The 25,887-nt window shown below is 43.8% G+C and overlaps 1 protein-coding gene across 2 annotated transcripts in view; it reads left to right on the top strand.

Annotated features, from left to right (window-relative positions):
- GNA13 (G protein subunit alpha 13) overlaps positions 1-25,758 on the top strand; it is a 38,207-nt gene extending 12,449 nt beyond the window's left edge. For both annotated transcript variants that reach the window (XM_007455271.1, XM_007455270.1), the window contains 2 exons: positions 19,967-20,017; positions 25,186-25,758. In XM_007455271.1, coding sequence (XP_007455333.1) covers positions 19,967-20,017; positions 25,186-25,758 — 624 coding nt within the window. The remainder of the gene's footprint in view (positions 1-19,966; positions 20,018-25,185) is intronic.
- Positions 25,759-25,887: the final 129 nt, after the last annotated feature.

The raw sequence follows: 25,887 nt of genomic DNA, 5'->3' as shown, positions 1-25,887 counted from the left end.
TTTCCCTTTTTGCCATTTCCTGTGCCTGTGGCCTGGCAGAGGTGTTGTGAGGACTCACGTTGAGGAGGGTATTTGGGCTTCTTTTCCAACCTAAAAAATTCCTTATATTCATAAAATACTGAACCTTTTTTTGTAAGATTTCATGTTACTTTTTGTGAGATTTTAGAACTACTGACCACTTTGTTTAAAAAAAAAAAAACAAAACCAACTGAAAACGTTAGCCTAAAAGAATAATGGAGCAAGATAAACAAATTTCAATTTTGCTCCCCTAAAGAAAACGAAATTTTAATTTTTTTTTTTGCGGTACGCGGGCCTCTCACTGCTGTGGCCTCTCCCGTCGCGGAGCACAGGCTCCGGACGCGCAGGCTCAGCAGCCATGGCTCACGGGCCCAGCCGCTCCACGGAATGTGGGATCTTCCCGGACCGGGGCACGAACCCGCGTCCCCTGCATCGGCAGGCGGACTCTCAACCACTGCGCCACCAGGGAAGCCCCGAAATTTTAATTTTGCCATTTAAAAACAATGTTAGCCAGCAAACAAAACTCCTGTATTATCACCTCCGTCCCCCAAAATAACCCAGTGTCTTTGGGTTCTTCCAACCAGTGCAGCTACATTTAGCCTGTTAATAGGACATTCTCTTCTCCCTTCTAGAAAGGTTAAACAAGAAGTGCTGGGATAACGAGTGCTGTCATGGGGGTGAGAGACTTTCGCTTTCCTTTTCAATATCCTGGTTACCATTTTTTGATCCCTGCGTAATCTTTTAAAAATTATTTTCCTGTTAGATGGAATGAACTTCCTCAATAGAAATTGTATAGAGAATCTGTCCTCTTATATCATGTGACTTGCATTTAGGCTTCACACAGTGTAGTGTGGTGGTTTCCATTTATTGATATTAAGTAAAAGAAACACTCACAGAAGCCGCTGGCAGTGAGCAATGGTGCTAGCTTCTCCAGGTCGCTAGCGAGTTGCTCACAAGGGGTTTCCTGGCCAGCTTGGCTCCGCGAGGCCTCACAGATGAGAGGATGCACACACTTGTGCTTCAGACAGGTAAGCCTGTCTGCTGTTCAGATGTCCAGTGGTCTCTTAAATTCATTTTTAGTGATTTTTTTTAAAACCTAAATAATTAAATGCTTCATATTCACAAAGCTTCAAATATATATCCTAGTTGAAATATTTTTAAAAGAGTAATGTGATTTAGCCGACTGAGTTAAGATATTGCAGTACAAATGATTTCCCATTTTTAACTGGTACTGACTTGCCACATTTGCAGTAAAACTGCCTTTATTAGCTACGGCTTCAAAAATGGTGGGGGCGTTGAATCGTCATATAGATTATATACATTTCAACTCTAGGCTAGGGTAAGGAGAATTATACTTAACTTTTTTCTTGACTTTTTAAACTGTTATGTTATGATCAAATGCTACAATCAATTTTAAGATGGCGTTACAATCTAGTAAGAAACCATGCTTCCCATCTCTTGTTTTGCACATTTGGCCCTTAATGTAAGATAGCTTTCTTTTGAAAAAGGTGCTTTATTAAAAAAAAAAATCATTCTGTAGAACTTTATTCTTTTGATAGGAATATATATACATATCCATTTGATATTTTTATATGTAACTGTATTTTATACTATGTGCAGATGTTAAGGTTTAGGGCATTACTTCAGAAGTATCCGTTTTTCATCATGATAATCTGAATTCTTTTCTTCTCCAATGTGAAAACTGAAGGGCAAGTGTAAAAGAACAAGAAGGCCTTGGGCGGCACGTTTCGGGAGACGTGTTCCTCTTTAACAGGAGTTAAACCTTAGTGAAATCATGGTACCTGGCAGCTTTCAGCAGCTGTTCAGGGACATGTTACTGGCCACCTGCTAATGAGTCAGGAGCTTTTCTGCAGGCTGGGTACTTGCTGGCGAACCACATGAGAGTAATCTTTGTTCCCGTTGCTCTTGGACGCAAACAAGTAAATAACCCCGCCTGTGATAAATGCTCTGGCGGAGAAGGAGCGGAAGCAAGAGGGCAGTCAGAGGAGGTGACTGCTGAAGTTGAGACCCCAGGGGTGGGAAAGGGTTGGCCAGGCCAGGAGAGGGGAGAGTTGGACAGGCAGAAGGAGCACCACGTGTGCAGGGCCTGCAGCGGGCCGGGGCTCGCCTGCATGCGGGAGTCCGAGGGGAGGGAGCAGAGCCTTTGGGCTGTCCTGGGGCCCGAGCAGCCGCAGAGCTGGGAGGCTTCTGCAGAAGGAGCCCTCCTTGTCCGGTGATCGCCATGGAGACGCATCAGGGACACTTGGTAGGGGAGTCACGGGGCTGCCGATGGATTGACCGAGGGGAGGGAGGAAAGCAGGAGTAAAGAGGGACTTGGATTTCTGCTTTGACAGCCAGGTGGGCAGTGATGCTTCTTGCTGAAATGAAAAGACCCTGTGAGAAGGAAATTTGAGGGGGAAGGGTGAGGCTTTCGTTTGGGTTTATAAGATTTTGAGCTCTCTGAGACATACAGGAGGAATCAGGTAGACGGTTGGATATATATGTCTGGAATCTAGAACAGAGCTTTGTGCTAGAGGGAGAAATTTCAGAGCTCTTTGTATTCAGATGATACTTAAAGTCTTTAGAATGCATACAGTTACTCAGGGAAAGGGCCTAAAATAAATTAGGGCTTAGGAAAGAGTCTTAAGGAACCTTCAAACTGTTTGAGACTGTTCAGAGGAAGAGATGCTAGCGGAGATGGCCAGAAAGGTAGATGTTCAGGAACGTGTAATGCCATGGGGGCCAGGAGAGGGTTTTAAAGAAGAATAAATGGTCAGGAGCGCCACGTGCCACTGAGAGGTCTCGTGAGGTGAAGACGGACGTGTCCATTGATTCCGGACAGCAGGAAGGGTACTGCTGACTGGCAGGTGATGTGAGGAAGTGGAGAAGTTTCTCTTGAAGTCCAGCTGACCCTCCTCATTTCCCTTTTGCAGTACGGTCAGCCCACCTGACGTACTAGGTTGCGTTTTTTCAAGCCTTTTTAAAGTCTAAGAGTATATTGTATTTGTATTAACCAGTTTCTTTGAATCTCACTCTCAGAAGAAGAGGTAATATCAGTTAATGATAGTGTTAATCTGTTGGGCCAGGCAAACACAAATAATGTTTACTTGAGACCATTGCTTATGCAGTGAGGGCGGTGACTTAGCAGTGATGCTCCTTCCCTCCTTCAGCAAGCGTGTGCTGAGTATCCGCCCACACCGTGTTCTGGGACGAGCAGGCCCTGGGCCTCAGGAGCTGCCTGGCTGGCCTGCCTTCACGGAGGCTCTCGATCCAGTGAGGAGCGGGTAAGTCACTCAGCGGTGGCTGCAAATGGTACAGTAAACGGTGTAGAGTGCTGCATTGGTAGCCTCTCTTCCGAGAGTGTGCAGAATCGGCAAGTGTTTACTGACTGAGAAGAGGCCTAGGAGGACAGGTAGGCCAGTTCGCTTCGCTTTGTACATAAAAACCAGGTCCGTCGAGGTTAAGGTCGTAGCTAGTTTGGGTGTGACAGTCATAATTACTGCTGTGCTTCCCTGTGTCCCTTAATAACACGCTTAACCCCGTAGTGACTTAGAAACAGGAATTGATACTCCAGCACACGTTACGAGCTGTTACCCACATTCATCAACATGTAAAACATTCACAGGCTGCATGTGTCTTTGCTGTCTGACCTGATTGATCGGAGGTGAGGGGTGGCGTGTGGAGCTCCTCTGCTGCGGAGAGTTTGGGGTGATGGCTTGAATGTGAAATCCATCAAAGTCTGGGTTTTCCTGTCACCTGCTGTGTGATCTTAGGCATAGAATTACTTTGTTAATTAACGTGGATTATTGTGTAATGTTTGAGTTGTGGGGATTTCAAGATGCATTGCAGCACATCAGCCCAGAGCAGAGCTTTCCATCTGGTGTCCGTTCACAAGGACTTCTGGGTGTTAAAAAGTGCTTGTATGAGCCCCTCTATTTAGATAGCAGGGGAATTGAAACTATATTTGGGAAGTTATGTCTTATGTTGGAAAACTGCACATTCTTTTTTTTTTTTTTTTAACAATTGAGGTCATTTCTTTTAGACTTCGAGACATTTCTTTATATGCTGTTGGGATTGTGTATGATTGACCCTTTTCAAAAAAGTATTTTAACTTTGAGGAATTTTTAAGGGTTCAAAACTCTAAGCTTTTTAGTGTTATCATTATGTGAAAACTGAAAAACAGGGAAGTTGTTTTTGTTTTTTGACTTGAAATGGGCTCCAGAATCTAAATTAGCTTTTTTTTTTTTTTAATTTAGACTTTAAAACATGTGTATGCCCATTGTAGAATATCATCTAGTTAGCCACCATACCTCCACCCCAAGACATCTGTGTTGACAGTGGGTGTATTTTCTTCCAGTATTTGAATACAGTATTGGCTGTTGAGTTAAACTTTTCTGTAGTTTCTGTACAATTTTATATCCTGTTCATTTAATGTTGTGCCATTAGCATTTCTTGGAGGAGGTGATTTTTCTCAGAGGACTGGTAAGGCATTCTTCTAGAAATGAATGTGAGTTTTTGACTTATATGGAAAATTCTTTCATATATACGTATTTATGAATAGTAGGGTGGTAAATAGTGACATGGAATAAATAATTCGGTAAATCATGCCACGTTGCTGCCGTAGTGAGCAGCACCGTACGCCGTGTCAGAGCTATAGCCTGCCTCTGCGGTGTTCAGCTCCTTCCTCACACTTAAAATGTGTGTCTAATTTTTCAGGGAATAAGATTTTATAAAGAAATGCTGGGGCTTCCCTGGTGACGCAGTGGTTGAGAGTCCGCCTGCCAATGCAAGGGACACGGGTTCGTGCCCCGGTCCGGGAGGATCCCACATGCTGCGGAGCGGCTGGGCCAGAAGGGGCTGTAATTCTTACATAGGGTTTTTTTTTTTTTTTTTTTTTAAACAATTTTCAACGTATTTATTTTTTTAATTAATTTTATTTATTTTTGCTGTGTTGGGTCTTTGTTTCTGTGCGAGGGCTTCCTCTAGCTGTGGCAAGTGGGGGCCACTCTTCATCGCGGTGCGCGGGCCTCTCACTATCGCGGCCTCTCTTGTTGCGGAACACAGGCTCCAGACGCGCAGGCTCAGTAGTTGTGGCTCACGGGCCTAGTTGCTCCGTGGCATGTGGGATCCTCCCAGACCAGGGCTCGAACCCGTGTCCCCTGCATTAGCAGGCAGATTCTCAACCGCTGCGCCACCAGGGAAGCCCCTTACATAGGGTTTTGAAGAAAATTGATACTTTAAGATAACAAAGTTGAACAGCATATAAGTGTAAGACATAAGCACCTGTAAATGCTTATTAGACATATGGCCAAACTCTTTTTTCTGTCTCTTCAGGATGAAGCATTTTAATAAAATAAAGGCCTTCTTTTTTGTGACATCTGTAGTAGAATTATTAAACTGCATTTACCTTTTGTGTTATATGTCAGCTGGAATTTGGTAGGACTACAGTAGTACTCTTAGAAAACTAAGATCATTAGCTTTAAATCATTTTGGTGATAAGTCTAATTAGAAAACTTGATATAAAAAAGAATTTATTAAGTTGTGAGCAGTGGCAAGAAAATGGCAATTTACAAAATAAAGTGTTAACTTCTTTCCAAAAATTTCTTATTACTAATATTGTGCACTAGTTTGTTTTTATAGCTTATATGCAAGAAAAATCTGAAACTAACTGTTTAGAGGTATTCTTTCTGAAATTCTGTTTAGGCTGTTATAAACTATCTTAGTTTGGAGAGGTATTTAATTTGAAAAATATTTTCAAATGTTTGGATGGTTTTTAACGTAACTGACTAATTTTGGCTCTTTTGGGAGTTTTGAGTGGTGTACATAGAAGATGCCAGCAAGAAATTTGAAAGTGCATTCAGTTGGAGTCTACTTAATTTTGACCTATCTACAGAGCAAAAGAAAATAGCTTGTATTTCTTTGAATATAAGTAAATACTGTCTTTCTCCTTGTGAACCAAAGAACAGGCATGAGTGGTAGTACTTTATGCTTCAGTGATAAAGATGACAGTATCCCCTTATTAAACATGTGCTGTGTGTCACTTCAATACCTTACAATGTTTTTGTCCAGAGAAAAATGAATAGAGAAAGTCATTAAAAAAAAAAAAAAAAAGGTAGGTCATCTCAAAGATAAGAAATAGTAAAATGGGTCCTTTGTGAGGACCAGGCAAAACAAGAATGTTGGACGGGCAGGCGGATGAACGCAGAAGTGAAGCTGTTCGTGGCGAGGCCTGAGCACCGGGAGAGTCTCACGCCTGCCCTGTGTGTGGGCTCGCCAGCCGCGCCGGTGTAGTTGATTTTGAAATAAAAACTAAGGAGGAAAAAAGACCCAGAACCCGTCCAGTAAGAAGTATTACCTTCTGTCTTTATTACTAGACACGTCCTTATTGAAATGAGGAGTCTTGACTCATTAACCAGCTTTGACCTCAAATATTTCCATTTTGTACCTTACTTATATTTGGCATTTAATTTTTGCTGTAAACCTTTTATATAAGTAAATGCTAGATGGAAAGGCTTATGTTACACAGAGTCTATTCATAGAACATTTAAAGCCTCCTTATTTAGATGTGGCTTCACCAGGGTATTTGCAGGGCTGAAATTACAAGTGTATACAAAATATGAATTATTGATTTAAAAGAAAAAACAGCCGTACTTCTAGGTCACTTTTAAAGGCAAGTTAATTAGTTTCCTCTTGAATAGATGTTCTCCAAATGTATGCATAGTGAAGCCTGCCTAATGAATATTCAGAGAACATTTCTACCTGCCTTAGTTTTGGGATTATAAGACTGATGGAAATTAAAGGCACGTTATAGGTATACAGAAACCTTACTACGGCAATCAGGGCAGCACCATATGGCAGTTCAGTTCCCAGCTGTAATCAGTTTAAAGAGTAAACAGATTTGTAATTTTACGTCTTGATTCTTTTTCCTCTTTGAATGTTCCAAACTTGCAAATGGAAGGACTTAAAGTGCATGGCAAGGGTGTGAACCGCTTTAAACCGTTCGACTTAGCCGCCATCTTAGACACACGCCTCTGTTTTGTAGTTTACTGGCACTGCAGGAAGTGTTTGTTGTTTGCAGTACTTGGCTAGTGGTTGCTTCTCTATATAAAGAGAAACTGGGTATTAACTTCGAGTTATGCCATCATTTTCAGAATCACATGTGTACTTAGGTTTCAAAAGAAAATTTCTCACTGCTTAATTGTCTTGGTAATATAGATTTTCTTTGAATTTTAATATTTCTTGTACTCTCAAGAACTATGTTTCCTCTTAAAAAACTATTTTAGGTAATGCTAATCTCATAACTAAAAGGGCCTCCACACTGAAAAATGGGATGCTTCTTTTTCTTTTTTTGGCTGCGTTGGGTCTTCGTTGCCGCACGTGGGCTTTCTCTAGTTGCGGCCAGTGGGGTCTACTCTTCGTTGTGGTGCGCGGGTTTCTCATTGCGGTGGCTTCTCTTGTTGCGGAGCACGGGCTCTAGGTGTGTAGGCTTCTGTAGTTGTGACTCGCGGGCTCTAGAGCGCAGGCTCGGTAGTTGTGGCGCACGGGCTTAGTTGCTCCGTGGCATATGGGATCTTCCCGGACCAGGGCTTGAACCCGTGTCCCCTGCATTGGCAGGTGGATTTTTAACCACTGTGCCACCAGGGAAGCCCGGGATGCTTTTTTTTTTTTTTTTTTTGCGGTACGTGGGCCTCTCACTGTTGTGGCCTCTCCCATTGCGGAGCACAGGCTCCGGACGCGCAGGCTCAGCGGCCATGGCTCACGGGCCCAGCCGCTCCGAGGCATGTGGGATCCTCCCGGACCGTGGCACGAACCCGTGTGCCCTGCATCGTCAGGCGGACGCTCAATCGCTGCGCCACCAGGGAAGCCCCGGGATGCTTTTTAATTCACTTATCTTTTTCTAATTATTTCTTCACAGTGAATTTTCTGCCATTTATAGACATAGCTAATCAGCCTGCAATTAAATTCCAGACATTTTACAAGATTAAGCAACAGTGGTTCATTTTAGTAGCAAACTGAAATCCACTGCATTACTTATAGTTTGCATTTGATTGAATTTTGTTACCTCTTTTTTCATTCCAAAGTGTAATTTTCACCTGTTTACCAGGCAAAAAGATAGTGCTCCTTATTAAACACTTTGCATTGCTTTATTTATCTGTCATGCAAAGTTTCGGTGTCTGTTGCAGAAGCAAATTAATTTTATAAGTTTAATTGAGGTTTTAAGTTCCTTAGGGCCCTATTGCTAAAATATAAGTAGCACTTCTAATACTTGTTCTCATTTATGCTTTTTTTAGCTGCTTAACAGTGTTACAGCTAGAGTACCAGGTTCATTAATTTTTAACCACAAAAATCTCTGGGAGTTAAGCTTTGAAGGCTGTGGACTGTGTTTGACATTTGAAAATGGGCTCTAGGAATATGGAGAGGAAGCCTGCTAGAACTGTAGTAACACAGGAAATAAAGTGTGTCTGAATCACCAAATCAGTTTTTAAAAAAGAGAAAGAGGGCTTCCCTGGTGGCGCAAGTGGTTGAGAGTCCGCCTGCCGATGCAGGGGACATGGGTTCGTGCCCCAGTCCGGGAGGATCCCACATGCCGCGGAGGGGCTGGGCGTGTGAGCCATGGCCGCTGAGCCTGCGCGTCCGGAGCCTGTGCTCCGCGGCGGGAGAGGCCACAAAGGTGAGAGGCCCGTGTACCACAAAAAAAAGAAAAAGAGAGAGAAAAGAAAGCTATTTCTAGACTTAATTCTGCTGTTTATGTCACAATTCAAATATGTCAAATGGAGGCCTGATGCTTTTCATGTGAGACCTAGTTGAACTCAAGTAAATATTGCTTGAAACCTACTTTTGTAGTAAGATGAAGCTAAATAAGTTTCTGATCTGGATTCTTAATATTCTTGGCATTTTGACAAAGCTTTTTAAAAAAAACCCTAGATGATTTGATGTAATCAGTATCAAAAGGTAAAATTAATATGAAATCCAGTTTTGAATAAAATCTGCTGTCTGTGCAGATCTGAGCTGATGCTAGAGCCAGCCCCTCAGAACCACGACTCGTGGGCCTTTGGAAAAGTTTGGTTTGGTGGAATTGTGGTGGGCCTGGGAATCTTTGTCTTTAAGGAGCACGTTAGGTGGTTCTGATGCACTGCCAAGATTAAGAACCGCTCGGCTAGCACAGGAGTCAGAAAACTTTCTGTAAAGGGCTAGGTGGTATGATATTTTAGACGTCACATGCCAAGAGACAAAATCAGTGTAACGAGAGAATTCAGGTTTGCACAGATTTTTTTATTGACGCAATTCAGAACATAATAAAGTTGTCTACGGTTTTTTGTAGTATAGGTTTACTAACGAGAAGAATTGGATTCTTTTGGAAGGGGATAACATTTTGCTTAAGTAGGGTTCAGGGTTTTGGTGTTCCCTATTATCACAATCAGGTGCAAATGTTCATCCATTAACGATTTTACACATTCCACCCTTGGAAGTGTCTTTGCACACAGATGGGTACTGCCAAGTGAGCATTTGCGGGGGGCAGGGGCTTTGTTTTGTTTTGTTTTTAATTTTTATTTTATTTATTTATTTATTTTTGGCTGTGTTGGGTCTTTGTTGCTGTGCGCAGGCTTTCTCTAGTTGCGGCAAGCGGGGGCTACTCTTCGTCGCGGTGCGCGGGCTTCTCATTGCGGTGGCTTCTCCTGTTGCGGAGCACGGGCTCTAGGCGTGCAGGCTTCAGTAGTTGTGGCACGTGGCCCCAGTAGTTGTGGCTTGAGGGCTCTAGAGTGCAGGCTCAGTAGTCGGGGCGCACGGGGCTTCGTTGCTCCGTGGCATGTGGGATCTTCCCGGACCAGGGCTCAAACCCGTGTCCCCTACATTAGCAGGTGGATTCTTAGCCACTGCGCCACCAGGGAAACCCAAGCATTTGGGTTTAATTGAGCATAGACTTTGCTTGGAAGACATTTAGAGCATTCTGTCAGCTTCTTCCCGATGTCTGCCTCTGGGCATGTCATTTACATTCGCAGGTTTACCATTTCCAGTCGTTGCACAGTTAAATGGATTTTGAAGTATGGACTTTTTTTTTTTTTTTTTTTACACTTTGTATTACGGTCTGAAAGATGTTGCTGGAACTATAGTTTGATTTTAGAAATGTACATCTGCACATTTGCATGAGAATGGAGGCCTACTGTTTTAACTTGACAGCAAAGAAAGGGTATAAAGCAGTTGGACATTGCTTATGATTCCAGTAACACTAATTGTCAAAATGATTTTACCACAGTATAAAGTTTGCAAAAAACTGTTTTGCCTTTTAGTTTTGGATTGAATTCATTACGAAATGTAATCAAGTCTTCCCTAAAGCTGATTTTGAAAAGCCATTCAGTGTTCTGCATTAGTGGTTGAAGGTGGTTCTTGTTCAGAAAAAATTCGATTTCATCCGTTAGCTCAAAAAATCTCAGTAAAAACTTACCTCTGCTAAGACATCCAACTGGTGTAATAGGGTGAGTCAGCACATTTAGCTTCTGTTTCTGACAAAAATTCACGGAACTAGTGATGGTCAAGTCCATGAGAGTGAATTAAATTCGTCGTTAACAATACTGGTTCAGTAACAATATAGATTTGATGTATTTCCTACAGAGTCCCTGCTGGTGAAGAATACATGACGTAACCGTCTCCACAATCTTTGTAAATGTGTCCCTTTCCTGCTCCACACATTTTAACGCCGTCAGTTGTAACACACATCCCAATTCAGGTTGTGCTGATTTAGTGTTTTCTCAGCTTCCTTGAAAATATTCTCCTCTGTAGTTCTTCCACACACAGCCTATCCATACAGGCTTATTCTTCAGTCACTCCACCCTTGGCATTGATCCCTTGAGTACACAACCGCTGAGCAGTCCGTGGCAGTCCTTGCTTGGCTAACAAATACGAACTCCTTGGAAACTTGTCAGCTATCAGCTGCAGTCTCATTTTCATTTTTTTCCTTTTGTGAAGAAATTCTGTGATGAGCTGTTCCATTTAAAATTTTGTAATTTTTCTGACTTGCTTTTCTGTAGGAGTTGGGATTATTTTGTAGAGTGCTTAGTCTGGTAGTATTGATGTCCATGTGTACTTTTAGCGCAGTTGTAGGGTCACGGCATAATAAACACAGGGCTTTGGCATCTCATTTGATATCAGAATTATCCACATTCCACTGTGCCTTAAAAGCGTGACACATAAAGTCCTCTTCTTTTCTGCTTGTTTTGGTGGGTGTGCACTAGTAATAATAAAAAACAAAAAGTCGTGGGATTGCACTACTGATGACACTGAAACGTTTTCACGTTATAACTGCGTCCGTGCAGTCCGTGGTGCAGTGGAGAGCACCGCGCCTGGCCTGTCACGACTCTGCTCTCCTGGTGGCGGCCAGGAAGCAGCCGTAGGCAGTAAGGGCACAAACCGATGAGCACGGCTGTGCTCCGATGCGGTGTTACTTATGGACACTGAAATTTGTATTTCATATCATTTTCAGATGTCATGAAGTGGTCTTTTAATTTTTTTTTCTTTTTCCCCAAACTCCTTAGATGGGCCACACAAACACAGACAGTGGGCTGGGTCTGGCCTACAGGTCATAGTTGGAGGACCCTGGTCTAGAATATATGGAACACAAGAAGGGAGCCGCCCCCGTGGCTCCCCCTCTGCCGCAGTGGCATCCGCTCCGCTCCTGTGCTGCTCCGCAGCTCGGGCCTGGGCCGTTTCTAAAGCCCCTGTTACAGATTACCAAACTGCTTTCTAGAATATGTATGCCTTGCTTTTAAAATATCTGAAGTTGATCCTTATCTCTATAGACTTTAGAAATTTAAATAAGCCCTTGAAGTTAAAATCTCCTCTAGATTGTACCTATATTGTTTAAGTAGAGTTGTCCCCTTCCTGTTGCTATAAAGCTGCCAGTAAATGAGTATATTCTTCTAAAAAAGCAGATAATTTCTTCTTGTGTATTCTTTGGCTATCTAGCTTAAATTCCACATCCTTTTTTTTTTTTTTTTTTAATTTATTTATTTATTTTTGGCTGCTTTGGGTCTTTGTTGCTGCTCACGGGCTTTCTCTAGTTCTGGCCAGCGGGGGCTACTCTTCGTTGTGGTGTGCGGGCTTCTCATTGCGGTGGCTTCTCTGGTTGCGGAGCACGGGCTCTAGGCGGAAGGGCTTCAGTAGGTATGGCACGCAGGCTCAGTAGTTGTGGGTCGCGGGCTTTAGAGTGCAGGCTCAGTAGTTGTGGCTTGCGGGCTTTAGAGCACAGGCTCAGTAGTCGTGGCGCACGGGCTTAGTTGCTCTGCGGCATGTGGGATCTTCCTGGTCCAGGGCTCGAACCCGTGTCCCCTGCACTGGCAGGCGGATTCTTAACCGCTGCGCCACCAGGGAAGCCCCTCCACATCCTTTTAAAGTAGTACATTCTAAATCCTGTCCTTTATATATTTTAGCCGTGCAGAAGAGGGTGTTGAATAAATCTGTCACTTGTTTGATAACTGGGCCAATAAACTGCCAAGTATCCCTATAATTACACATTTGTTTAATAGAAGTTATTTTCTAATTTGTGTTCTCAGCTTTTCTGTTACCTTTGAACTCAGGGCCCCTGACCCGTTTTGTCTCTGCAAGCAAAGACAGTCTTTCTAACACATGACTCTTGTAAATGGGGACGACATTGAAGCCATTCCTAGTTTAGGCTCAGCTCTGTAAAGCTGACACAAACTAATTTCATCTGTCATTTTATTTTATCCTTGAGTTAACTTCACTGGGGCTCCCTGGCTTTGTCAGTAGCAGAGCCTGTCTTGTGAGTAGAACCCAGGCCCACTGGCTGCTCTGCCCTTGTTTAGGCAGAACCCAAATATACACAGGTTAAAGAAATATGGAAAACTTTAAGAGTGCCGTTGTGCCACTTTGGACTCTTCAGCCCTGCTTCAGTAACCTAGGAAGTTACCTCAGTATTTCAGACAGAGAAAAAAGAACTAAGGGATCACCTAAGACATCTTAAACTTAAAAAGTCATAAGTGCGAAATGGCTTTTCTTTGGAATTTTATTAAAAATTCCCTTCAGTAACATAAAACATACTGAGGAGAGTTACAAGAGCTCTCAAGTCATAACCAACAAAGAGTGAGTCTTAAACCCATGGTCTTTCTTGCCCGATACATGAGATTGTTTACTTCTGTGTTAGCCAGGAGACTAAGCAACACAACCTGAATAATGAGTCACAACAAAAGTGACTTTAAGGGTAACAGGCACGTAGATAAAGGAAAGAAGAACTTAAATTTAAATCAGTTGTACAAACTGAAATTGTTGCCTAGGGCAGACAGAGCTCTGGTGATTATGCATTGAACCACGTGACTTCCTCGTTTTACTGACAGTTAAATTGAGGCCCAGACAAGTCTAGAGACTTGCAGATGGCTCAGTGTTAGGGAAAGGACTAGATTTAGTGTTAATATTAGACAACCAGAAGACTTTTGATCACCCCTGAACCGGTTAGGGAAAAGGATTTGAGGGGACTCACCCCCTGGTTATTCACACGTCATTCACCAGACACTTGGGGAGGAGGGAGCCAGGCCGCCGGGAGCCAGGCCGCCAGCTGCCAGGCACTGAGCGAGGTGTCCGATTTGCATGAGGGCCTAACGCTCAGACAAAAGGCCAGGGCCGAAGCTCTCGGTTACTGAGAACAGAGATGCCGTTATTCACTTTCTATGTCCTTCGTGGTTCAATTGCAAATAACACACATTTTATATTTTTTAGTTTGGTGGGGTTTTTTTGTTTTTTGAGGTTGTGAAAGATTTCTCTCTCTCTCTCTCTCTCTCTCTCTCTCTCTCTCTCTGTCTCTCTGTCTCTCTGTCTCTCTGTCTCTGTCTCTGTCTCTCTCTTTTTTTCCAGTAAAGGTCTTTAAAGCTACTGTAAGAAATTTCCCTTAGGGCTTCCCTGGTGGCACAGTGGTTGAGAGTCCGCCTGCCGATGCAGGGAACACGGGTTCGTGCCCCGGTCTGGGAAGATCCCACGTGCCGTGGAGCGTCTGGGCCCGTGAGCCATGCCTGCTGAGCTTGCGCGTCCGGAGCCTGTGCTCGGCAACGGGAGAGGCTGCGACGATGAGAGGCCCGCGTACCGAAAAAAAAAAAAGAAAGAAAGAAATTTCCCTTAAATTACCTAATTCAGAAAAGTATTCATCCTTTTATAGCATGTGTGTGTTCTCATATGCTCGTGTGCGTTTGCATGCGTGTGTTTAAAACTTTTGTTTCAGAATAGTTTCATTTGTCTAAACTTCATCTCTTAACAGTAAGAGTTACCACCACGTTCATTAAAAGATGATTAAGATGATTCTTATGTCTCCCACTTTCAGTTTTCTCACAAATGCAAGGATTAGTAATATCACCTATGATGTAAATAGCTTTGTTTTGACTGAGGAGTTATTTTAAACCAAAATGTGTTTTTCATAAGAATAATATTTTAAAGCATTTATAATCCTTGAGTCCTGGCCAAGTGATGGGGGAGAAGGCAAAGGGCACTTTATTTAGGACTTAAAATATTAGGGATAATCCACGCATTTAAATGTGTGAAATGTATTAAAATGTTTTTATTTAGATTTTATACAGTCTCAAGTGCACAAAGGACTTTGTAAATTACACTGATGAAACTTTCTTCAGTAGAAGTTGAAACTTAATAACAGGAGCACGTGCATATTTGTGCTGTATTATTTGATTTTGGTGAGATGATGAATTCCTAATAAACAAAGGTATGTAATAATTTGAACCCCGACGATCTAAGATTCCCTCTTAGGGAATGTAGTTAAATCAGGAAGCTTCAGTGAAAAGAACTTTTTAAAATACTTTTTAATATTTGTATTGTAATACCAAGAGAAGAACAAATAGGGATGATTTTTCCTTTTTTACTTTTTTGAGAAGAGAATTAGTCACTCACAGAAGCGCAAAGTTACCTTGTCCATATTTTAAATAGTGAAAATCAAAGCATATGTAATGCAGAACTATTCTTATCGTAAATCCCCGAGTCCACATTTATTAATGGCATTAAGAATTTTTTGGATTACAGATAGATAATATAATGCATGTACTGTTTATTACGTAATCTCCACACTTCTTTTTTTTTCTATTTATTATTAATATTTTTTATTATTATTTTTTGGCTGCGTCGGTTCTTAGTTATGGCACGTGGGATCTGTCATTGCGGTGCGCAGGCTCTTCGTTGTGGTGCGCGGGCTTCTCTCTAGCTGTGCTGCACAGGCTCCATGGCGCCTGGGCTCTGTATCTGTGGTGCATGGGTTCCAGGGTGCGTGGGCCCTGTAGTTTGAGGCACACGGGCTCTAGTTGAGGCATGCGAGCTCAGTAGTTCTGGCACGCGGGCTTAGTTGCCCCGCGGCATGTGGGATCTTAGTTACTCGACTAGGGATCGAACACGCGTCCCCTGCATTCATTGCAAGGTGGATTCTTTACCACTGGACCAGCAGGGAAGTCCCTCCACACTTCTTTTGCAGCAAAACATTTGAACAGTTTCACTAAGTAGGAGAAATAAAGACTTATATAAAGAGCCTCAGCCACTTCAGGTCAGGTTTTGCTGCCAAGTAAGTGTAGGGGTGAGCATACAGGCAGCGTGTGGGTAGGGTAAGGGGTTGCGGAGCTTAGCTTTGTCAGCCCCTGCTTTAATTTAGCTCTTAATGGCATACATATTTCATATGTAGCGATTATATCGAAATAATTGTTACCTGATGACTTATACTATGTTGTTATGTTAGTGTGCCAAAATTTATTAACTCATTCCCGTAATAAGTGGAAAAATAAACTTCCAAATCTTGCTATTATAGGTAGCATCAAGTAAAATATCATTTTGTTTGTGTCGTTTTATGTTCAGTAAATTCCTTAGAATGTGCAAAATTCATTAAAAGTTTTATGAAGTGTACTACTCATAACTTTCTAAAAAGTTTGTGTGAATTTGCAAGGTCGCTAGAATGAGTATACCAATTTCCTGATACCCTCAGAAATGATGGGTTCGGTGTAAGCATTTAGTTTTTAAAGGGGGGAAAGAGGCTTGCTGCTTTCGATAGTATATTCATCTTAGGGTTACTTTAACCTTCGTTTATTTGACCATTAGTTAAACAGCAATATTAATTGAAGTAAATTTTTGTGTAGTTGAACCTTTATTGTCAATTTGGACATGGAACGTGTTATTTTCTCTTTTACACAGAGCTCCTTTGCTCTGGGGCCCCTAAAGTGATGAGCATCAGCCAGCACAGTGTGGGGCCTTTGAGAGTTCGCATTCTAGCTTATTACAGAAGCATCGGTAAAACACTCACCTGTGATCTTGGCTTATTTTTCGTCCTCATAGTTTCACTATTCATATACTCAGTGTTGTAACTGTTGTGTAGGAGAGAATCAATAGGACCTTTGTGTCAGTGAGTAGTAGGCGTATTAAAAATGTTGGATCTCTTTGCCTTAGTAATTCTTCTGAGATCACTTCTAAGAATGTAATTCAAGAGCACATAAAGCTGTTTACACAACATTATTTATTTTTAAAATATTAAAACCTTATTTAAAAGGTGGAAATAACTCAAATATCCAACATTAGATTAGCGGTTTTAGTTAACTTTTTAGCATATAAATACTGGGAATTATTTTGACCATTAAAATGTACTTACAGTTATGTAAGTGAAAAATAAGGATGCAGATTTGTCTATATTATTTCAACAGTGTTAAATGTACAAAAAGTGATTGGAAGGCAGTCTCTTCAAGCGTTAACTGTAGTTGCTTCTGGCGGTGGAATTAATGATTATTGCCTGTTTCCTTCTTTGTTCCTTTTTCTAATTTTCAAGTTTTCCGCAGTGAATTTTACTAATTCTAAAATCAAGAAAAGTCAGTTAATGCAACATATAACACCAGTCAAAAAACACCTTTTTGGGGCTTCCCTGGTGGCGCAGTGGTTGAGAGTCCGCCTGCCGATGCAGGGGACCTGGGTTCGTGCCCTGGTCCGGGAAGATCCCACATGCCGCGGAGCGGCTGGGCCCGTGAGCCATGGCCGCTGAGCCTGCGCGTCCGGAGCCTGTGCTCCGCAACGGGAGAGGCCACAACAGTGAGAGGCCCACGTACCGCAAAAAAACCCCCAAAAAACCAAAAAGCACCTTTTTGAAATGTTTTAAATTTCATTTAAGGTATTTAACATTATGTAAGTATTCAATATGCACATTACTGAAAGGGTAACAGTTCTGTAAGTCTTACTCATACAGAAACAGAGTGAATACTTTTTATCACATTTGTCCAAGAGACTCTACCGTGTATACTTCAGTGTAACAGGATTGGTAGTATTCGTTTGAATTTTACTTTTTAAAGTATTTTAAATATATAACCTCATTTGGGTTGTACAAACAACTCAGTAAGTAAATATTGATGTTATTTAAAGATTAAGCCCAAATTCCCTTTGGCCTATATATGTTATCCATCATAAAAACAAAAATATTATGTTTTTCATTAAAATGGATGAAATAGTGCAAAGTGCCCATACAGGCTTGACCAAATAATCTCTTCATTACCCCAGAGTGAATTTTTTGGAAGCTTTTTCTTTTCCCTTCTCTTAAAAATCATCTTTAGGTGCTATAAACACTGTACGAATATTCCAGGTCCAGAAAAAAGCAGAATCATCTGCCGCTGCTCCTTTGCAGTCACGAGGAAATCACAGCCAGGCCTCCCCACCCCACCATGCCCACCACAAGCACACACACCTGTGTACGCGCTCTCCATGTGCTTTAAGGCAGCAGTTCTCCAAGTGCGGTCCGTGGACCCCTGGGGATCCCAGAAACCCTTTAAAAGGAGTCTTCATGTTCAGCACTCTTGAGAGCGTCACTTAAGATGTTCTTTCCCTTCATTAAGCTGACACTCGCACCGATAGAACAGGACAGCAGGGCAGCAGTTGCCAGCCAGTGCCTGAGCGCAGATGGGGTATCAGCCCCAAGCACATTACTAGTTGGTGTATTCATCACCGCTCTACGTCTGCAGTTTAAGACACACACACCAATTTCACTGAAGAGATCCTTGATTAAGCAGTAAAAATTGTTTTAGATCTCAGTTTCAGCAGCTCTGTACTACACTGTATGATGGCTTGGGCGGCACCCTGAAAACGCTCCTGCAGCAGGACCGTGGTCTCCGGGGAAAGCACTTTTGTGACTGGTTGTGACGTGAGCTGGACTAACTGTATTTTTCATGGAACACCATTTTTACTTGAAAGAAACAACCAACTTACTCAGACTTGGGCATTTGACAGGCATTTTTTTAGAAAATGAATCAAGTTAGCCTGCAAGTTCAAGGAAAATAACAGTATTTGTTGCCATTGATAAAATTTGAGCTTTCAAGTGAAAATCAGAATTTAGGAAAACTTGTATCTGCCCACCACTGTGAGGTTGTCAACTTCCCAAGCCTTAAGGCTTCTTATGAGATCATTATGATATTAATGAATATGATTTTCTTAATATTATGTCATGAAACATGCCAACATTTGGAAGATCTGTATACTTAATTGCCCACCATGTTCCATGTGATCAGCGCTTGGTGTTAATAAAATTGTGGGTGGGTGAAAGACCCATTCAAAGTACAAGACAGACCAGTGAATTCTAGTGTCTGTAACTAAAGTGCAAAAAGTTCATTGGTAGGCTTTCCATTCCACAGGGACGTCACTTTTAAGAAACTACCATTTGTCAAATTCTGGTGTAGAAACAAAAATATCTACAGTCACAAAGGTTATTAAAATGCTCCCTTTTCCAATCAGCATTCTTTGTGAGGCCAGATCTTCGTATGCTACAGCTGAAACGACCTGTAGTAGCAGTCCAGATGCAGAAGCAGAAGTGTCTCACTGGCTTTTATTAAGCTACACTAAAATATGTTAACGTGAATGGGTTTATTATTGATATTTTTAAATGAATTAATAAATAACATATTTGTTACAATGTCTCAGTTTTACTTTCTAATGTGGTAAGTATTGGTAGCTATAACCCACTTAAACAACATCTTTTCGGGATCCTGAAGAATTTTAAGATGTATGAAGGGATCCAGAGACTAAAATTTTGAGAGCTGCTGCTTTAAGGCCTCGTGACTCAAACTGTGGTCCCAGAAATCACCTGAATTGCAGAATACGTGCCCCGCCCCTGCCCGCCGCTCAGAACCTGCAGTGAGACAAGATCTCCAGGGGATTCTCTTCTGCATGAAAGAAGCACCGCCTTCTGGAGCTTGGGGTAGCAGTTTCGGGCAGGACCAGTGCTGCGCTGGTAGAAACCCAGCAGGACAGGGAGGACCCTGGGAGGCTCCAAGACACAGCCCTTCTCTCCGCAGACGGACCTTCTCGCCTGCCGGTCCGTTGTTCGAGTATTTCCTCTTAGGAATGTATTCTCATGCACTTTAGATGTTGGAAATTGCCTGAGGTCTGATAGGAGTCTGGTCTCAGAGAGAGTAGACTGATCACTCAGGTAGAGAAGACCTGTTGGAGAGGTGAAGCCTGCAGCATTATTCAGGGTTCCAGAGCAAAAAGGCGTGTCTGTCTAGGCACTTGCCTGTTAGGTGTTCTCACCTCATCCCTGCTTCGCTCTTGATATAAACTTGATTGAAAAATGTAGACAGAAATAATCCCACCTGAATTGTATGTGTATCGCAAAAGCAGTTTTCACCTTTTAATTACATCTTCCCTTTGGATACACAGATATATCAGAACACGTACATGTGATCCTGTCCGAATGGATGAGTGCTTGGGGTATCGCTTCTGTAAAGACTCCGTGAGCCTCACCAGGCTGTAGCACTTTGACAGAGGCAGACATTTATACGTCTTTAGTGGGGTTAGCTGCTCAGTCTGAAATTGGTGACTAAACAAAGTATGTTTGGATTTGGATTAAGTGTACAACCAGACAGTTTAATATAAACTGTTATAACAAAGTCTTCCATTTCTAAGCCCTAATAACTATTTATTTTCTTCTTGTTTTCAGGGTGAATCTGTAAAATATTTCCTGGATAACTTGGATAAACTTGGAGAACCCGTAAGTTTTCAGACTGAATGTTTGTGTTTATTGCCATTTGAAAGCAGCAATTAGGATAAGGAAACTTAGAAAAACGATGTATTAAGCTGCGTATCCTTTTTCCTAGTGGCAGAGTGTATGCCGGTTGCTCCTGCTTCATGTTCTCCCCCTCTCCTGTCCTGACCTCTGCCGTTTCCTTGAGGAATGCCCTGGCCACTATTTTGTGAAAGTAAAACTCTTTATGGAAAGAAGTTTATGCTTGAAAATGAGATGGCACATTAACTAGCCTGCGTCAGTGTCTTTTGCTTTTCCGTAAGTGGAAACCAAAAGACCGTGATGGGCTGATTGATTTCAGAACTTTTCAGCAAACGGTATTTTCCAGTTCAGGACCCCCGTGGGTTGAGTTGGAGCATAGGAGGCTGGATTCTCAAGGCCGTGATGTGGGAGGAGTCGCCCTTGCAAAGGAGCTGGACCATCAGACTGTCCTGCAGTGCATCCCTTGAGGCCGTGGCCGACTGCTGAGGGCTGGTGCTGGCCGCTGGCCCTGTTGGACTTGTGCAGAGACTTCACCGGAAGGAAGCTCTGTGCTGCTTAGAAAATGCTCGAAAGCCATTGCCCTAGCGTCAGTGGTGACCCATTCAATTGAGTACAGCTTCGTATGCCTCCTCTTAAACCAGATTTCTGTTGTAAAGTTTAACGTGGTTTTATGGGTTCTTTGAGATGTTCAACTTGAAAAATACAACAGAAGGAAAAAGCACACAATGAAGCCTGTTGCAAGTAGGTAAAGTAGCGCATGTGTGTCTAGACGCTAAGGTTTGCACTTTCCCTTATTCTTTTGTATTTTGCTGAATTGCACTTGTCTGCCGTTCAGTCGGTGTGTGTTTCTCCCACCCACCTGTTTCGTAGGCACAGGTGCTCTAGAAGTTAGGGTCTCTGTATTTGTCTGTTTTTGTTCTCACTCAATCCACATCAGTGGGACTTTGAATTAAGACTTATTTCATTGTCACTTTTCCGTGTGGTCAGATTGCAATAAGCCTTAAAAAAAAAAGTTCAGCATAAGCCAAATGGAGAGAAGCTTTAGTAGATAAACTAATTCTTGAAGAGTTATTTCATGTTTTCTGATCCCAGTAGTGCGCATTTGCCCCGTTCTTCTCAGTCTGCCTTTTCGGACAGGCCTTCCTTGAGCAACCATTCGAGGTGGGTCCCCTCCTCTTGTCTTCAGCATCAGCTCTGGCTGTTCTCAGGCTTGATTGTTCTTATTACAGTTGGTCTCTTCATTCATAGGTTTTGCTGGTCTTTCCCCCGCCTCTTTCCCTAAGGGCAAGGACCTCGGGTCTTGGTTGTGAAGGGCTGAGTTCTTGCTGCCCGGTGACCGTGCCTGGTGCCTCGTAGGCACTCAACAAATAGCGTCGGAACGAGTGACTCGGAGCCAGCCCCAGTCAGTTTGTACCGGCTGCGTAGTCTTACGTTGAGAACAGTTTTGAGGCCACATCTGGAATAAAAACAAAAAAGTGTTTTTGTGATCAGTAGGTAGTTGTAAAGGCGAGGAGAATAAATGTGGGTGTGCTGCAGACTGGCCGCCCACTCTGTACACATCAGACGGGTCACGGGATTGCGTTTGCCTCGCCATCTCTGACTGAACTTCTGGGACCGTTGAATCCCCGCTGTGTGCCAAGCCCCATGACCCTCTGGGAGATGGAACCACAGGGGTCAAGGACAGGGCTCTGCAGCCAGACCACCAGAGTTCCAACCCCAGTTCCATCGCAGACTGGCTGTGTGACCTTAGGCATCTCTAAACGTTAGTTTCTTCATCCATGTCATGGGCATAGTAAGAGAACCATCCCCGTCGGGTTCGGGGGTGATTACGTGAAATAAACCCCATGTCTCAAAAGTCTGCTCAGGCTGCCATAACGAATACCACATACTGGGTGGCTTAAATAACAGACCTTTATTTCTTGTAGTTTTTGAAGCTAGAAGTCCAAGGTCAAGTTGCTAGCGTGGTCGGTTTCTCGTGAGGACTCTTCCTGGCTTGTAGACTGTGGCCTTCTCGCTGTGCCGTGACGTGGCCTTTGCTCAGCACACACACATGTGCAAGAAGTGTATGGCCTCTTCTTTTAAGGCCACCAACACTTATCTGATTAGGACACCGCCCATATGACTTCATTAACCTTGGTCGCCTCCTAAAAGCCCCGTCCCCAAAGACAGTCACACTGAGGGTTAGGGCTTCAGCACATGAATGCAGGCGGGGTGTGCGGGGACCGTGCCGGGACGCAGTTCAATCCATGGCACCCAGTGAGGTGTTCAGATTGGTGCCTTACAGCTGCAATAACTGCTCGTCATTAGCTGTTTGGTTCTTTGACCTCCATGTTTAAGGAACTCATTCTAGTCAGAGACAAAACTAACATACATAAAACAAACAGAGGACGATTCATTGAGACTGATGGTGAAGATGGTATTAGTTCATGGATGGAGAAGCTGGAGCTAGCCCTTGAGAGGACGTGAGCCTGGGCGGCTGGGGGGGACGAGGGGACGTGCACAGCGGGCCATGCCTGGGGTCAGGAGGCACATCTGTCTGACAGAAGTGCTTGGCTCTAACGTACAAGAACAGATTTCAGGAAGGTAGTCACCAGGGTCTGGATGCGCCGTTCGTTGCACAGTCACGCATCACACTGACTGGACACGCAGCGGTCTCAGGATGTGAGGCTCGTGCAGCTCTCCACGCTGGGCTCTGGGGAGCCTGACGAGGTGGGGAAGAGTCTGCCGGTTCCGGAAAACAAGGAACAAGGAGAGTCATGGAAGCCGGGTCAGCGAGGTCTGGTCTGATGCAGGGAGGGGCCTCACCACCAGCTCTGAGGGCATGGTGCAGGAGGGGTGGTCTCGGGGGGCTTAGAGGTGGACCCAGGAGGTGCGGAGGACCAAGGGGCAAGATGGTAATCCAGGCTGAGACGTTAAAAAACGGGGGCGGTGAAAATAAAGAGGGGAAAGAAAAGGTGAGGAAGGTTCAAAGAGGGAGCAGTGGGATTTGATATAAAGTAGGAGGTGACGGAGAAGGTCCACCGTGAGGGGGAGGCTTGGGGTGCGGGCGGGGCAGGACGTGGGCGGGAGAGCGTCCTGGTGGACGGGGCTGGGGACGAAGACGGCGAGTGTTGGGACTGAAGAGGCTGCATCCGTGGAGCGCTGTCAGGTGCGCACGAGTAGGGGGCCGTCGCTGCCTTGGTTTCCCTCTCTTGGCAGCAGTGGTGACAGTGGGAACCGCTAGACAGTAACCCACGGGCTGTGTGCCGAACCCGTTTCCTAAGCGCTTCACCCACTTGCCGTGTTTAGTCCTCACAGCACCCCTGTGGGTGCTGTTGTCTGTGTTTTTCACAGGTGAGAAAACTGAGACGCAGAGAGGTTAAGTGATGACTTGTCCCAGGTCACCCAGGTGGTCTGTGGGCAGCTGGCTCTAGAATCCACAGTCCTAATCCCCGTGACTCTGCCAGACCCTTGAGCACTTGATTCCCTCGCCCTGTGTTTGCGCTTTATGTGAATTAGCCCTGAGCTCCTAACTAAGGCAATAATAAAGAACTTTTTATTGTTACGAAATTAGAAAATTAAAAATTGCCCCTCTGGGCTGGCCTGTTTCTGAGGCGGCTGGCACGCACGAGTGCTGTGAACTGGCCCCACCTTTCTAGAGAGCAGGTGGACATTAAGTGTCCCAGTCGTGAAAATCTTCACAAGCCTTGACTGCATCACCATCTTATTCCTGGTTAGTCGGTTTCAGGAAGTAGCCCAAAAGGGGGGAAAAGAAGGATGTGCATGAGAATTTTAATTGCAGCATATTTATATTAAGCAAAAAATTGGAACCAACTTAAATTACCACTAGTAGGGGAATATTTATGTAAATGGTAGCACGTTAATCCATTTGATGTATGTTATGCTCTTTTAAAATGAAATACAACCGTATCAGCCTGTGAAACAGTTCATGATTAAATGTTCAGCCAAAAGCTGGGGCCGGGCAGAGAATCAGGGCGGTGCTGATGACAGGTGAGGCAGGTGCGTGTGCATTTGCGGGAGCTGGGGGGACACGTGCGAACCCCAGCGTGTTTCATTAGAGCCCTGTGGGCACTTTATACATCGCTATGGGTTGCAGACAACTGAGAACTGCTGGGTTTTTTTCTGTTTTTTTTTTTTGTTTTTTTTTTTTTTTTTTTTTTTTTTTTTTTTTTTTTTTTTTTGATTCTTAGCTACACTATTTTAAGGAGATAAGTATTCACACTGTAATGAAATTTCAAAATCATAGTATTTGGAAAGGTATAAAATGCAGCACTGTAAGTAACAGTTGGCATTGTTTTAGAATCTTGCCTTGATTTTAAAAAATTGTGACCTTGGTGATGAGCATTTAAAGCCTTCCTGTTCAGTATTGTCAAAAAGCTCCATCAAAGTTCTGGAAAAATACTAAGCTGGGAGGAAAGAACCAGTTTCACTGCCCAGGGGCACTCTCTGTCGGCCGCAGCCGGGGGCTCGGGAGGCCAGCAGCTTCCGTCTGTCCGTCCGTCCGTCCGTCTGTCCAGGGTCTTGGTGTAGACCCTCCCTCCGAGGCACCGCTGTGTCCGGGCACGGGTGCCGGCAGAGGAGGAAAGCTGGGGCCCTGCCACGGAGACGGCCCCCCGCCAACAGGTGGGAAGCCCCGCAAAAGTGAGCTCGGTCAAGGGGGCAGAGCAGAGGCCGCGTCGCAGCAGTGAGAACACAGGCGACCCGGCTAGAGCTGTAGGTCCTGCAGGCGGGGGCGTGGAGCAGGAGCCGCGGGGGGGCGGAGAACCTTGACTTGGGGCCCCACCGCTGTTGACGGAGGGGCGAGGAGCCGTGACTGTGGCCGTGGCCACGCAGCGGCAGGCGGCTGCTGGCACGGTGGGCGTCACGCGTGGATGGACACTCGGGTCGTCTGGCAGGCTGAAAAAATCTTAGGCGCCTTCATTTGCAGCGAATTTCGAACCAGTGCGGACACTAACATTGCAGCGTACCTTGCTGTTTTATGATGAGAATCAGAATAGCATTGATGCTTTAATGATGCTTTAATGTTACCAGGGGATTGTCATTCGAAAGATAATTTTGTTTGCGTATCCATCCACTAGCCCAGTTAGTAGTACATTGAGAATTCTCATTCCTCCTGGATTACTGAGTAGGAAACGATGTTTTTTCTTTTCCAGGATTACATTCCATCACAGCAAGACATCCTGCTAGCCAGAAGACCCACCAAAGGCATTCACGAGTACGACTTTGAAATTAAAAATGTTCCTTTCAAAATGGTTGATGTAGGTGGTCAGAGATCAGAAAGAAAACGTTGGTTTGAATGCTTCGACAGCGTGACGTCAATACTTTTCCTTGTTTCCTCAAGTGAGTTTGACCAGGTGCTTATGGAAGATCGTCTGACCAATCGCCTGACAGAGTCTCTGAACATTTTTGAAACCATCGTCAATAACCGGGTTTTCAGCAACGTCTCCATAATTCTCTTCTTGAACAAGACAGATTTGCTTGAGGAGAAAGTGCAAATTGTGAGCATCAGAGACTACTTTCTAGAGTTCGAAGGGGACCCCCACTGCTTAAGAGACGTCCAGAAATTCCTGGTGGAGTGTTTCCGGAGTAAGCGGCGGGACCAGCAGCAGAAGCCCCTGTACCACCATTTCACCACGGCCATCAACACGGAGAACATCCGCCTCGTCTTCCGCGACGTGAAGGACACCATCCTTCACGACAACCTCAAGCAGCTCATGCTCCAGTGACGTACAGAAGACTTGCTGTCTTCGTACCTTTTTGTCTTTTTGATTGTTTTCGGTTTGTTTTGTTTCTTTAAATAGAAGTTTACAGAAGGAAATAGAAAAATCTTGATTCCCTGTTTAACTTCTTTGAAA

This window comes from Lipotes vexillifer, unplaced genomic scaffold, assembly GCF_000442215.2.
Source record: "Lipotes vexillifer unplaced genomic scaffold, Lipotes_vexillifer_v1.1 scaffold664, whole genome shotgun sequence".
NCBI classification, from domain to species: Eukaryota; Metazoa; Chordata; class Mammalia; order Artiodactyla; family Lipotidae; genus Lipotes; species Lipotes vexillifer.
The sequence above is the reverse complement of the archived record's forward strand: the minus strand, read 5'-3'. Positions and strand labels throughout refer to the sequence as shown.